Source organism: Pelophylax lessonae, assembly GCF_965119305.1.
Source record: "Pelophylax lessonae genome assembly, chromosome: 4".
NCBI lineage: Eukaryota > Metazoa > Chordata > Amphibia > Anura > Ranidae > Pelophylax > Pelophylax lessonae.
In genome coordinates, this window is record NC_138771.1 from 153,065,905 (window position 1) to 153,081,363 (window position 15,459).

Genomic DNA, 15,459 nt, shown 5'->3' on the forward strand with positions numbered 1-15,459 from the left:
TAGAGATGTTTGATTAAACCTTAAGAGTCCATTCACATTAGCGCGACTTGTCAGGCGACTTCTCAGCCTGACAAGTCGCTCTCGGTCGCGGTCCATTGATTAGCACAGGACCCGTTCTAAAAGGAGCGACACAGGTCGCTCCGACTTAGAAAAAGGGTCCTGTACTACTTTGGGACGACCTGGAGGCGACTTGCATAGACTTCCATTATGTGAAGTCTCTGCAAGTCGCGCCGAAGTCGCGGTGCACAGCGGTGCACGCGACTTCACAGGTCGCCCCCCAAAGTCGTGTCGCGCTAGTCTGAATGGGCTCTAAATAGGAATTCCAGGTATGGATAATTCCAGGTATACATAGTTAAATCTATTTTTTTTTTAATCTGATCATTTAATAAACTAAACAGTACAGCTGTGCCTGAAAGGGTCAGTAGCCTAACTCTTTTTCGGGCTCATATGGGCCAACCAAGGTGATTCAAGTGAATCAAACCTCTTTAATGAATTTTTCACAAAAAAATGTGTCTCATAAGAAATGCTCTTATTAGGATTTACTCAGAAATGGACAGAAGATGCGGGGAAGTCCACTTAAGGGTGATTTGCCTTCAAGCCACGAGTAGTGCACAAACAACATTGATCCGGATTGCGTAGCTCAATAAGCATGTGAAAGAATCCACTGGAAAGTTCAAGTCTAAAATCCCATTTAGTATGTCCACAACCTCCGCCCAATACCTCTGGAGTCTTGGGCAATGCCATAATAAGTGTATCAGGGACCACATCTATGACAAGCCGGATCGGCTCAAGCCGATAGCACACAAAAATTATGGGGTCCTATACACCCTATGGAAAAAGAAAATCTGTGTTAACCTAAGCGATAAGGAGAGTGAAACTTGGGGGAGTGCCCGAAGAATCTCTTTCTAAGCATTGCTTGAAATAGGTCCAATATCCTATTCTCACTTTGCTCTAGAAGGCTGATAGAATTTATGGAAAAAGTTCTCTAAAAGAGTAGGTAATGGAAAAAAGGCCTTTGGTGGAAGTCGCTTAAACTACTCTATCCAACATTGGCACAGAGGGAATCCAAATGGGAGAAGAAGAAAATTGAGCATGCTGTAATCTGAACAGAGGAGGTTGGCTGCTTGGCACGGGTGCCAGAGAATGCTTTGCGTTTTCTGAAGGAATGCAAAGCGTTCTCTGCTTGGATGAGGTGGAGAGTGTGTAATCATGGCCCCACCTTGCATTCATTTATAAAATGTAAAGCATTCTCAGAATGGCGCCTGTGCTGAGCAACTAACCTTCTGTATTCAGAATGCAGCAGGGCAACCACTCTGCATGGGACATGGAAGCAAGTGGAGATCACCAGAGTAGCCATGTATACTTAAAGGATTTCCAGCTTCCAGGGGCATCAGCCAGGTATGTATTATACATGGTGCATTGGTCCAAGCTTAAGAATAATTGCCCGATAATTAGCTCACAATTATTATATTTGAAAATACGCTCCCATAGAGTATTGTTTGATGTTTATTTGCATGGTGAATAATTCTGTCCCGATTGCTGGTGAGATGTATATAATCTTAATGTGTATGGCCAGCTTTACCTTTTTAGTTCATGGCTGAATTTAGTCACACATGTTCAGAGGCTGCTAGAACATTATTATTACAGGTATTTAGAGCACTGACAATCCACGCAGCACTTTTCATACTGTACATTCATATCAGTCCCTGGGCTTATGGAGCTTACAATCAAAGGTTCCTAACTCACATGCATACATACTATGAGAAATTTATGCAGGAGTCAGTTTACCTACCAGTTTGTTTTTTGAGGTTGGGAGGAAACCAGAGTACTTGGAGGAAGCCCATGCAAACACAAGGAGAACATGGAAACTCCATGCAGGTAGAGTTTTATTTGGGATTGGAACCAAGGACCCTGGTGCTGCAAGGCAGAAGTTCTAGTCACTAAACACTCATGAATACAAAGTAAGACCCTGCTGCCTAGAAATTTGCCTAGTGATGTCATTCTGATAAATACAGCCTGGTGGATGGTCAGCAAACCAATTTCCTCATGGCTCACAGTCACCTGGATAAGCAAAAATACATTTATTATGTAAGTAAAGTGAACATAACAGTCCCTAAACTGAGAGAAGATGAACATAAACATAAAAACATGCAGTACTAAACATGTCAAAACATGCACAATCCCCATATTTGACTATTTAACAATAATGCAGGTGCAAAATAAAACTACCCAAGGATCATGACAGAAATCCAGTAAGCTCCTAAATTTCTTTAGTGAGCTGACATTGCTTTCTTTGCTGCACCAACACCAGTTTTGCTGAAATGGGGACATTTCTAAAAAAATGAATTGAAAGGTTAGAGTAAAATGACAGGAGTAAGTAATCAGTGGGCAGTAATAACGTCTACAATCCTGGAGGCAACTAGATTAAATGTCAGGTAAGTTAGTAAGAATAAACTGAAGAAAATAAAAACAATATGATTCACTAAAATGGTAAGTAGGATAGTAAAGGGAAAAAAAACAGATAGAAGATTAAAGGAAACAGGAGTTGTAGCTAAGAGAAGAGTATAAAAATAGACAAAAGGAGGCCAAACACATTATCAGTGCTGCCAAAGCACCGACAGAGGAGAAATTGCTTAATCTTTTGTAGCATATTTTCTAGGCATTGGGCCTGAGATGGGTATGCCATTGTTACCGGTGACACCTTCAGCCCATTTAAGCTGAATACTCAAGTGTGAGAGTTGAGACAATGACCATTCTGGCATCTTTGGTTTGTTTTGTTTATTTCATATCGGGGATGGGAGAAGGGAATGAGTGGGATACTCCTCTGGCTCAACTTGGTAAAACTGGGACACTCTGTAGAAAAATGCCTGTTAATGCTGTCTTGGATGGATGCCGACCAACGCTTACTGACGCTTGAAAGTTGCTTTATAACTGGACTCTGCTAGAACTTGACTTGTAACCCTCTGGTTAACTCAAAAGATCCTGGACTGTAGTGAAACCTGACTCTTGACACTCTGTTAGGCTCAAAATCCCTGTGAACAGCTCCTTCCTGCCCTTCACTGACGGAGGTAGCTCCTTGTAACTGCTTGTGCTGCTGCAAATCTCAACACTGTACACTACACGCTGTGCACTTTAACTCTTCAGGGCCCAACCGCTGGCGCCCCCTTTGAGAAAGGAGAATAATCCTATTTTTGGTACATTAGTGAAAGAAGGAAAAAATACATTGGGATCATTAAAAAGAAAACTGGGCACAACACATATGTTGACGGAGACCTGGATGTAGCAAATCATTTAAACAATTACTTATGTTCAGTCTTCTCAGAAATAAATTTCACTAACAATAACAAGTTGGGGAATCACATTCTAGTAATGACTGTTCATTTTTAGGATTTCTGGAGACAGAGGTAGCAGAGGAACTGGCTCAGTTAAAGCTTAATAAAGTAAAGGGCCCTGATGGTATTCATCCCAGAGTTCTAAGAGAACTTTGAGATATAGTTGTTGAACTATTAACATTACTTTTTAATCAATCTCTTCTGACAGAAGAAATTCCCCATGATTGGCAGACAGCTAATATTGTATCTATCCACAAGAAGGGCAACAAGGTAGAAGCTGGCAATTAGAGGCTAGCGAATTTAACATCAGTTGTAGTTAAGTTAATGGAATCACTCAGGAAAAGAAGGATCGTTGATCACTTAAAAATACACAACTTTCTGCATCCAAAGCAGCATGGCTTTACTGAGCCAAACATGTCAGACTAATCTGATTGAATTTGTTGACTATATTACCAATGTTTTTGACCAGGGTGTTGCTGTGGACATAGCATATCTTGATTTTAGCAAGGCATTTGATACAATTCCACATAATGATCTAATACAAAAGTTGTACAATCTAGGACTTCGCCCTTAAGTGGTTCAGTGGATATGCAGTTGGCTAAAGGATATACTGTATATCAGAGTGTCGTTGCAAAAGGGGTTCACTCAGAACAGAGAGCAGTCACTAGGGATGTATCACAAGGCTCTGTACTGGGTCCTGTTCTATTTAATCTTTATGTAAGTAATATAACTAAAGGGTTGTTGGGGGTACTTATTTTAGATGATTGCAAAATGAGAAAACAGTGTGACCAGGCAGTGAGGAAAGCCAATAGAAATCTAGGATACATCACTAGAGGGATCACCAGCCGGAGGAAGGAAGTTCTAATTCCTCTATATCAGGTGTCACTAAATGGCGGACCCTGGGCCAAATGCGGACCGCTTCTCTCTCCCATTCGCACCGCCCATTTAGAAGCCTTTTCTTCCCCCTGCCCTCACAATCCTCATAATCCTCACAGAGCCGACAGTGAGAGGCGGGACAGTTCTGGATGGAGGCTGGAGCTGCCTGAGGTTAAGAAGCAGGTTATTGGCTGCTAGCAGCCAATGAATATCTTGTAACGCCCGCCTCCATCCATACAGCACAGCATGTCTCCTTCCGATCTGTCTGTGTAAGGTAGGACAGTGAGGATGATGAAGTTAAACAGGGCTGAAGACTGAATTTGGGGGGGGGGGGGGGGAGGTGGTGCAGAGGATTGGAGTGATGAGGCTGAGAACATCAAAGTGTGGGGAGCTGAGAACAGGAATTTGGGGAAACTGAGGACTGGAGTGTGGGGGGAGCTGAGGACTGGAATGTGGGGGACTGAAGACTGGAATGTCAGGGGAACTGAGGACTGGAATGTGGGGGACTGAGGACTGGAATGTGGGGGGACTGAGGACTAGAATGTGTGGGGGACTGAGGACTGGAATGTGGGGGACTGAGGACTGTAATATGGGGGAGGCTGAGGACTGGAATGTGGGGGGACTGAGGACTGGAATGTGGGGGACTGTGGACTGGAATGTGGGGGGACTGAGGACTGCAATGTGGAGGGAGCATAGGACTGCAATGTGGGGGGACTGAGAACTGGAATGTGGGGGACTGAGGACTGGAATGTGGGGGTACTGAGGACTAGAATGCAGGGGGAGCTGAGGACTGGAACATGGGGGGGCTAAGGACTGGGATATGGGGGGGGCTATGGACTGGGATGTGGGGGGACTGAGGACAGTAATGTGGGGGCATTATGTAAATTCACTACTGTGAAAGGGTGGAGAGGGATGATGTAAAGGGGGAGCTGAGGACACTCATCAAGAGGGGAACTTGATGTGAAGGGGAGGGGACTGTGATGAGCAGCGTGGACTGAGGACGCTGATGTAAGAATGGGTTTAGATCTGTGTATGTGCATTAGGTGCACAGATCATGGGCTGCACTACCCACAAGAAACACAGAAAGAAGTCCTTTATCTTTTTATAAAAAATTGCGCTGCACCAAGCCACATGGTGCTGCATGCTGCTTGGTGCATGTGAAAATGCACGACAATACTGACGTGATATTCAGAACTCTGCTAGAAGAAAATACTACTGACCGGACCTCTGTGAATTGTAATTCAATACTCCTGCTCTATATAGATCTTTAGTGAGACCCCATTTAGAATATTGTGTCCAGTTCTGGAGACCTCACTTACAGAAAGATATTGATAAGATAGAACGACTCCCGAGACGAGTAACAAAAATAGTGAAAGGTCTGAGGGATTAAACATTCAGAGAGCGACTTCAGGAACTTATATAGGGGAGCTGAAGACTGGAATGTGGGCAGGGGGGGGGGGGGGGCTTAGGACTGGAGTGTGGGGGGATTGAGGACTGGAATGTGGGGGAGCTGAAGACTGGAATGTGGGGGGACTGAGGACTGAAATGTAGGGGGAGTGAGGACAGGAATGTGGGGGGACTGAGGACTGAAATGTAGGGGGAGTGAGGACAGGAATGTGGGGGGACTGAGGACTCAAATGTAGGGGGACTGAGGACTGGAATGTGGAGGGGCTGAGGACTGACCGAACCTCGGTGAATTGTAATTCGATACCCCTACTCTATATACTGTAGATCTTTAGAGAGACCTCATTTAGAATAATGTGTCCAGTTCTGCAGACCTCACTTACAGAATGATATTGATAAGAACGAGTCCAGAGATGGGTAACAAAAATAGTGAAAGGTCTGAGGGATGAAACATTTAGAGAGTGACTTCAGTAACTTAATATGTACAGTCTGGAGAAAAGAAGGAAAAGGGGAGACATGATTGAAACTTTTAAATACATCAAGGGGGTGAATAAGGTTAAAGAGGGCAGTTTTTTCAATATGAAACCAAAATCAAGAAAACAGGGCCATGACCTTAAACTAACTGGAGGAAAGTTCAAAACTCATCTTAGAAAGTATTTTTTACTGAAAGGGTAGTTGATACTTGGAATAAACTTCCTATAGAGGTAGTTAGACAGTCAACAGTAAATGGCTTCAAATATGCTTGGGACAAACATAGATCTATAATCAGACAATAAAGTTAACGAAAAATAAAAAAAAAAGGGAAGACTCCATGGACTACTCTGTCTTTTTCTGCCGTCACTATTCCATGTTTCTATCTCAGAAAGTGTTTTCAGCCTTTGGACCTTATTTTTTCCATTGTGATTGCCTAAGTTTTATCTTGTGGACTGCAGAACACCTTGCCTCCTCCTCATCTCCATGACATAAGGAGAAGGTACCACCAGGGGTACAACTTTAATACAAAAGGGGGACAGTCCAAAAAGTAGCCAACGCGTTTTAGGGTCTAAGAGAGCTGCCTTGTTCACGGCGTGAATGACAGTAAAGTGAATAAATTAAAAATGACTGGACCTTATTTTTTCCATTGTGATTGAAAGCACAGGCCTTGTCAGCAGCTGGTTTTACCGCCTCCTCATTTTTATAACATAATGAAAAGGTGTTCTGTAGAACTCATTATTGACAACACTGCTTAGGACTACAGTGTTGTCAGCTCAGTAAAGGAAATTAGATGTTTGCTGGATTTCTGTCCACTACAACAAGTATTTTTCTGTACTTGCAGAATTTAAAAAAAAGGCAAAACATTGGGAAATGTGTATGTATTTCACATATGTACTGAATATATTTTTTGGCCTTTGCTTAGACTTGCACTTTATAGGAAATCCCCCCAAAAAAGATCTTTTTAGAGGTAAGTTTGTCTGTTTACCTGTAATTAGCCTTTTCTGGTCTAAGGTGTTGTAGGAGAATGTGTGTAGTCATGTGACTTTGGTACCACCAGGAGACCTAATACCTGGGAATGAGGCCAAGCCCCCTCCCAATGTGAACTTTACAGCTCTGACTCATCTTTTACAGCTGTGTAGGATAGAGCCAGGGGCATACCAAGCTATGATGTGGGGAGAGGCTAGCAAAAAATGTTCTACACATTTAATAATGTATTGCTAGATACCTGCACAGCAACTCTCATTGCTAGAGAGCAGCTGTGTTTCACTTGCTGCCAGAGACCTTGCGTATGACTTTATGTAAGACCTGTGGGAAAATTTCATACTGTCTGAAACAGGCACTTGGCCATAATAACATTATACTTCCTTTCATTTTAATGGGCAATCTGCTGAAAAATGAACAATCAGCTGCTTTGCCTCTTTGAGATTCTTGGACGCACTGAATGCTTCATTGGTATTATTCTGGATAGATTTTCTATATAACTTTTGTTTTGGATAAACCACAGCAGTAGTTGCATGAATGTGTATATACAGACCTTAAAATGAAAACTCTAGTGGTTTATGATCAATTTGATTTTGATTTTTAATTTAGGTTTACAGACTGATATTTTTTATATTATTGTGTATCATTGGAATACAGCATTTATTTAACGAATAATAGTTTGGAGTGTTTCCATGCCTCAATGTGCAGTGCATGCTGGGCTGTCTAATAGGAAAGCCTAACACTATCTCTGCATTTGCTAACTTCTACAGAACTAAGATTTAAGCTGGTTATACACTAGTAGAATTTTGAATAAAAAATTCATATGAAAATCTTTAGTAAAATTTGCACAAAAATTCTCAGAACATCCGAATGTCCTTTGTAAGTAGTTGAAGATTTTGTTTACTTTTAACATTTGAATTTGGTATGAATGGACTTTACTCAACGAAAGCTGCAAATAATGTTAGAAATTCAGTACAAAACATGCAAGAAAAAACTTCCATCCTACTTCTTCAAATTTTCTTCTCACTGCGGTCAAAGACTAACATCAATTTGACCCGACTAATGATTAGAAAAAAGAACAAACTTTCTTACAGCGTAAAATGTGGAACAAAATTCTATTAGTGTACAAGTGACCTGAAATCAAGCCTGTAAAGCACAGCGGTAACAAGCTGAAACCCTACATTGCGAGACTTACCCCTAGCCACTTGCTGCTGCTAAAAAGTAAATGTGAATTGTTTTTTAGGCAATATTTCATATTTAGCAGGAAAAAAAATATGTATTAAAATTTTTGTTAAAAAAGAAATTATACAAAAAAAACGATATATTACCTTCAGTGCAAACATTTAGATTGTAGATGTTTGATTTAATAACATTCCTAGTTATAAATTATAAGTTAATTCGTTTTTTCTTCTATGTATACTACAGCTATATATTATTATTATTATTATTATTATTATTATTATTATTATTCTAATACAGGATTTATATAGCAGCATCAATTTGTGCAGAGCTTTACAATACAAAGGAAGACAATACAGCAGCAGTACAATTCAATACAAGAGGGTTAGGAGGGCCCTGCTCCCATGAGCTTACTATCCAATAGGGAGGGGCTGGTGGAAGAAAAGGTAATAACTGTGAGGGAGGAAGTGATGGGAGAAATAAAAGATTTGGTTATTAGAAGAAGGCGGGATAGGCTTAACTGAAGCGATGAATCTTCAGGGATCACCTAAAAGTGGACAGAGTAGGAGATAGCCGGACAGATTGGGTTAGTGAGTTCCAGAGGTTGGGAGAGGTTCTGAAGAAGTCCTGGAGATGAGCATTGGAGGATGAGACAAGGGTGCTAGAGAGCAAGAGGTCTTGGGAGGAGCGGAGAGGACAGTTTGGGTGATATTTGGACACAAGATTGGTGATGTAGCTCGGGGCAGAGTTGTAAATGGCTTTGCATGTTATTGTTAGTGTTTTGAACTTTATTAATTGGGCAATTTGAAGTCAGTGTAGGGATTGGTAGAGAGGGGTGGCCTACACTGAACAGTTGGTAAGGTGGATATATCTGGCAGCAGCATTCATGATAGACTGAAGAGGGGATAACCTCTGGAGCGGTAGGCCAATGAGGAAGAAGGTATAGTAGTCAAGGTTAGAGATAACAAGGGAGTGAATAAGTTGCGTAGTTATTTCAATGGTTAAAAGTATTTTAGCAAACTGTTGTATAGATATAGAAATTTTAGATGAGGTGAATAGACTGAAGTCATTTTTAAAAAAACTAAAAACCTTTGACGTGAATATAAGAATTTCTATACACATGTGCAAATGGAAAAATTTGGCTTTGTCTGTACTTTTATTGAACGGCTGACTGCAACATGGTATTCAATGCTCTCAGGCAGCTCAAAGAAATTCAATTTTCTTTCCTTCTATCCTTAGTGCCACACAAAAAAAAACCCTCTTTCCCGGTATAACTTTTACATATATTTGTTATTGTAGCACTGTAGGAATTTAGGCAGTGTAAAATAACTTTTTAATTTATTTTAGAAAATTATAATTTATTGTTTTTACATACAGAATTTAATTAGAATGTTTTATTGTGTTAACACTTCTGTTTTTTTTTTTTACTGATCATTATTTTCAATATTTCATATTTTTTCGTAGTTATTGATCTCCTGGAAGCTTTGAATGTTACACGTTCTATCAAGGGTGTTACAAAGTCCAAGGGTCTTGACCCTGGTTCACCAGCCTGGAAGTTCCGCCCACGTGTCCCTCACCTAACACTTCCTTGGGACTATTCAGTCTACCTTTTATCCAGTATACAGGGTTCAGTTGGCCTACATTTTGTAGCTAAGCAAGCCAAGAACAACCAAGGAACATTGCTAGCTTTTTTGTCTCCAGCTGCTATGAAGAAAGATGGTCATCCTCTTTTACGACTTGTTTCTGACACACAAGAAGACCAGTTACATTTAGAGTACCGCACTCCTCAGACCATGGAACCAGCCTCTTTGTTGCTCCCAGGAGGATCACCATTTTCTGGCTCCAAATGGGCACGACTTGCACTAAACATTGACACTCACAAGGTCACACTTTTCCTGGATTGTGAAGAACCAGTGATATTTGGAAAGGAAGGAGAAGATGAGTTATTAAGCCTTATTCTTCCCCTGGATCTTGAAATTAGCTTTGCAAGCATCCCAGGAAACAAAGAGAGCAAGTTCCTGGTAAGAGTATTTTTTTTAATATGTTTTTCATCTTAGACTTTCCTGACATTTACTTACAATTTGATGCCGCCATTTATGCTAAGTATGACCAGACTGTTTTGGTCTGTGATATGTTTGTTGTACAAGCCAATATGTTGGCTGTCGTTGTTCGTTTGCTAAACTTGGGCTTATATACTTTTTGAGAATGCTAATTAGAACATTGATTTGCACTATTCAAGCCTGTAGACTTGAGTTACTGTTGTTTTAAAGAAATCTACAGTATTACATTTCCCCTCCACAAATATGCAGAGGATTGGGTGTTTTTCTGATTAACTTCAGCATTCAGTATGTATTATTGAACAGTTTTTAAAATCCAATGTGAAAGGTAACTTATAGAATTAATTCTGTCGTCTTCCCTCAGGGCTACTGGCAAACAGCCGAGATCTCTCCAACTGGATTTTCCCGTAGGCCATGGCACTGTGAAAATCGCTCAGGTGAGATTAAAAACTCATAGTACAGCTTGGCAGTTTTGTATTGAATGTCAATAGGTAATTGTGTTAAAATAAGTGATGTTGATGTGCCAGAGACTCTCCTTGTATGTTTTTCTGACAGATTTAATAAATAAAAAGAGCTACCTACCTTTACATTTCACCTGACCCATGTCTGATGCTGCCCCCAGCCTCTGCTGCTAAACTGTCTCTTATTTAGTTTAAACTAATTTCTAATACCCTCCTATGTACAGAGCTGCTGATAAGGGGGTACCACCGGTTCTTCAATACAGGACTCAGGCCCAGCTGGTTTCTCCCCTCTCAGCTGCTGCAGGCAGAGACATACAGGGCATTGTTCTAGTAATCCCCTACCCCCCCCCCCAGTGCTGCACCATTCCTCCTCCCTGTCCTGGTCACATCTGGTTTCCCCTGCTGCGTGCCCTCCCCCCCACCCCATGCAGTGCTGTCGGCTTCCCTCTTCCGCTGGCTGCTGTGGGTACATAGGGATGTTCAGGATGGAGAGTGAGGGAAGGGGCCAGTAAGTATGTAATTCACCAGCCCCTTTCTTTAGTGAATGAACACAGTGAGTGATTGGTACTGATCACTCCTGTGTCCCTTTATAACTGAAGCATAGTAAACTATGCTGAGGCTACAGAAAAAAAAGATTTGAAGAATTTGTGTCCTCAATACCTTTCAATACCCCCTCAACAGCGGTGTAAAAAAAATTGTAAAAAATAATTTTTAAAATTTGTAAAAAATAATTTTTAAAAATTGTAAAAAATAATTTTTAAAAATTGTAAAAGATCCTTTTAAAAAACTGTACACAATAATTTAAAAAAGTAAGGCTCATTCACATGAGTTCCCTGGCCCATACAGTAGGAATGAGCGGTTTGATTGTGCAGCTGTTTGTTACTCTATAAGGATGCAGAGGCTGTATGAACACAGCCGTCGATTGTAATTTGATAAGTGTGCAGGAGTGGGTGAGTGACCCCAAATACACAATGTCAGTGTTTGGAAGCCATACACCTGCATCCACACGCCTGTCAAATTAGGATCTGCGGCTGTGTTTGTACAGCTGGGGTGTCCCCATAGCATAACATAGGCTGTTTGCACATAGCAATAGCCGCATTTAAAAGAAAAAACATGATTCACAATGTACAGGCCACAGCACCTATGTAAATTAACCCCCGAGACCCTTATTTACACACAGAACTTTATTTACTAACTCAATACAGTTTTTTGGGGGGATTTAGCAGGAATTTTTTGTAAAAATACTGTTTTGATATTTCCAGGTGGGGCGGTTCTGTCAGGTAGGCTGTATGTGCAGGCAGACCAAGGAGACTAATGTTGTGAGAATATTTGTGTTCCCCTCCCTAAAAACTTACTGCTTGAGACAAGGTTGTATTTTAGCCCATTGCTGCACTAGGCACTCGAGTAATGATGCCCCTTCTCATTAAGCTAAATTACTGGCTATGCCCCTTGTAATCCCACCTACAGCATAATTACTGAAACATTTACTATAAAGGATTTTATAAAGGCATTTTTTTATTTTGCACACAAAGCGATACACCCTCTCAAGTAATGTGGTTCATGTTGTTGCTAAAGCAAACATTAGAAGGGTTAGATATGTGATCTCAGTCAGTGCTGGGACAAGGTCATCTAGAGCCCAGGGTGAACATGCCAAATTGCGCTCCCCCACCCCCAAGATGTATGAGCATTTTGTGTCAGCACCCCCCCCCAGAAAAAAAACAGCATAAATTCCCCCTCCTCCCAGTACAAATCCAACCCCCTGCTGAAACCCCCCCCCCCATCACAAATCTCTGCCCCCTAGCTCAAATTCTTCCAACACCAAATCCCCCTTCCCTGCACAAATTCCCCTCCCTTTAATCCCCAATCCTAGCATAAATACCCCCCCCCCACACACACACAATTTTCCCCTAGCATAAATGCCCCCCAATCATCCCAACTAGCACAAATCCCCCTCCCCCCCCAAAAGTGCCCCATCTAGCAAAAATCCCCTCCCCCCAACCATATTACCTTTTCTAGCACAACCCCCCCCCCCAATCCCTCCCCCTAGCACAAATCCCCCCAATCGCCCCTTCTCAACACAAATCCCCCCAAATCACCTCCCCAAATTTCCCTTCCTAGAACAGTTTTTTACCTCCTGTTGCTCCCCAAATACCCTCCCCCCCCCCAATCTCCTTGTGATGCCCTATCACCTCACATAGTACCACAGTGCCCAGGGCAGCCGCCCCCTCCTGCCCACCCCTTGTCCTGGCCCTAATCTCAGTTACTTCAACTGTCAAATGGTGGTTCATGCCAGCCGCAGCATCTTGGATGCAATTGCCAACCTGGGATTCCTCACATACTGAAATCTGTAGAGTTTTAGGAGAATGGTGCAAAAAAATAAATAAAAATATTTACTGTGTTGTAGTTCTGTGGTGGAAACACGTTAATAGACAGCTAAAGGGAGAGAGGCCAGATTTGTCCAAGCCAACAGAAAATCCACACATTGTGCTCAAATAAATGCTCACTTTGCCCCGAATGGGAAAGTGAGAGTTTCTTTAAGAGAAATATTGGTAGAGGTTGATCATTTTAATGGCAGGTGCATTTACACACTTACTTATGTTTTTTTTTTTTAAAGACAAAGGGAAAGCAGCTTAGATAGTGCTGTACTAGGTCCTGCGCACCACTCAAGACTTAAAAGAGAAGTATGGGGTTTGGGGTTTTTGCAGATTCATACTTACCTAGCTGGATGCAGCATCGGTCTGATGCTGCATCTGTCCCCTGCCAGCTCTAACACTGAGAACCTAGGTATTAAACATCGCCAATCGCTCAGTTCCCAGAGCTCCCTGAGCAGAGACGTGGTGACTGTCAATCATCATCTCTCTGCTCTGCCTCCCCCCTTGCTCACCGGAGTGCTGAGCGGCTCACTGAGAGGCTGAGCCGGGTGCTTGTCCAGGCATATGGGCAGATTCCGACCATATGGTTGCAAACTTGCCTGAGCCTGGACCAGCTCTGTGACACCAACCGACAGTGGGCTTTAGCCCGCTGTCTGCTGAAAACAAGTCACAGGAGTGCAGAACGAACTGCACTCTTGGGATCCACAGGAGAAGTACAGCCAAACAAGCTTTGCCTGTACTTGTCCATTAAGCTGGCTAAAACTAGTAGAAATGTTTTGTTTTAAGGATGTTCATTTGATTTTTAAATCATTAGTGGGGTCAAATCGATGTTCGTTTTCAACCACAATGACAAGAAAATTAGAAGGAGCAAAATGGAAAATGTTTATTTTAGTTTGGAAAATTACATTAATTTAAGTACTTTTGAATGACATTTGTCCAGTCGTCAAATGTACAAAGAATTTTCCCACTAATTTGCTAGTGAATAGCCAGCTTGTTAGGATGCAAGCTACATCTGACAAGGAGCTTCAACATAACCCCTGCTGTCCGTCTATCTAATCTCTATGAGGCACTGAGCCATCCTGTTTGACATCAAGACAGCAGGAGGTATGACAAAGCTCCTTGCATACTTCCCACTGTAATGGCTCTGAAGACTGCAAAAGTGAAAGTTACTTATATACCTGCCCTCTTATGAATGGATGATAGATCACATTTTCCACTGCCCCACTGTCCCTATCACCCATTGAAGTGTCCTATTGGACAATGAGACAGCTCAGTGGCTTTCTTCCTGGCTACTTCAGTGATTTCCAGCTTCCAGGAGCATCAGCAAGAATAGTATAAACATGGTTATATTGCTCCAAGCTGGACCAATGTAATTATGTAAAAATATACTTTACTTGGAATTCATATTTTAAGGGAGGGGAGTGGCAAGGGGCAAGAGGAGAATGAGTGCCTGCAGTTCAATTTTTAAGGCCCCTTGAACATGGGGTTGGCTTCGTTGGAGTCCGCCTACTCTCCAGGAATCTGTCTGGTGATCCCCGCTGAGCAGGTAGATGGTTGGTCCGTGTCCGCTCCACTTATGCAGAGCAGACACAGACACAGCCCACTCTTCTCTTTAGGCAATCAGGTGTAAACAGTCCGTATACACCTGACTGACATCTGATGCGATCTGCCCAATGGATGGGAGAACGGATCCCCCTATGTCTGTTTTTAGCGGATCGAATTGGATGTCAGCATGTGTCAACAGACACATGTCTGTTGTCACCTGCTGCTCCATAGAGGCCAATAGATGGTCCAATTGGGTCTGCCTAAAAAAAACAGATTGACCCGCCAGTGTTAAGAGGGGCCTAAAACATGAGCTATTTGCATGTCTCATTTCCATCACAAATTTAAAAATCAAAGAGATGATGAAGGCCATACACTGGTGACATCACTTTTTTAAAAAGTCTTCAAAAAGTTTCCTTAGGAATATACTAACCTCCCAAAATGCATTGGATGTTTTGTGTTGTCATTTGTGAGGCAATACTATTATTAAAGGTTGAAGGGTCTCTGACTGCTTGTCTGGTGCTTTGATTGGACTTTTTACACATGAACCTTCAAATCAGCGAGACTTGTTTGAGGGGCACCCCATTTTTGTCAAAAGCTGCCTCACCCGAGCTTTATCATAAAGTGGGTTGCTCTGTGTGTTTTAATAATTAGCAAATAAACGTAAGAGTTTTAGAGGATCTACTTGAGAGTATTTTCTATACCAAATATATACACCTTAGAAGAGGGCTATTTTCCATGAGAAGGGAGGTGAGGCAGGGTCGTTTATCCTCGTGAACTA

General features: G+C 41.9%; 1 protein-coding gene across 2 annotated transcripts in view; it reads left to right on the top strand.

Moving 5' to 3' along the window:
• KCP (kielin cysteine rich BMP regulator) overlaps positions 1-15,459 on the top strand; it is a 176,798-nt gene that overhangs the window by 10,698 nt on the left and 150,641 nt on the right. For both annotated transcript variants that reach the window (XM_082252857.1, XM_082252858.1), the window contains exons 2-3: positions 9,711-10,267; positions 10,668-10,740. In XM_082252857.1, the coding sequence (XP_082108983.1) occupies positions 9,711-10,267; positions 10,668-10,740 (630 nt within the window). The remainder of the gene's footprint in view (positions 1-9,710; positions 10,268-10,667; positions 10,741-15,459) is intronic.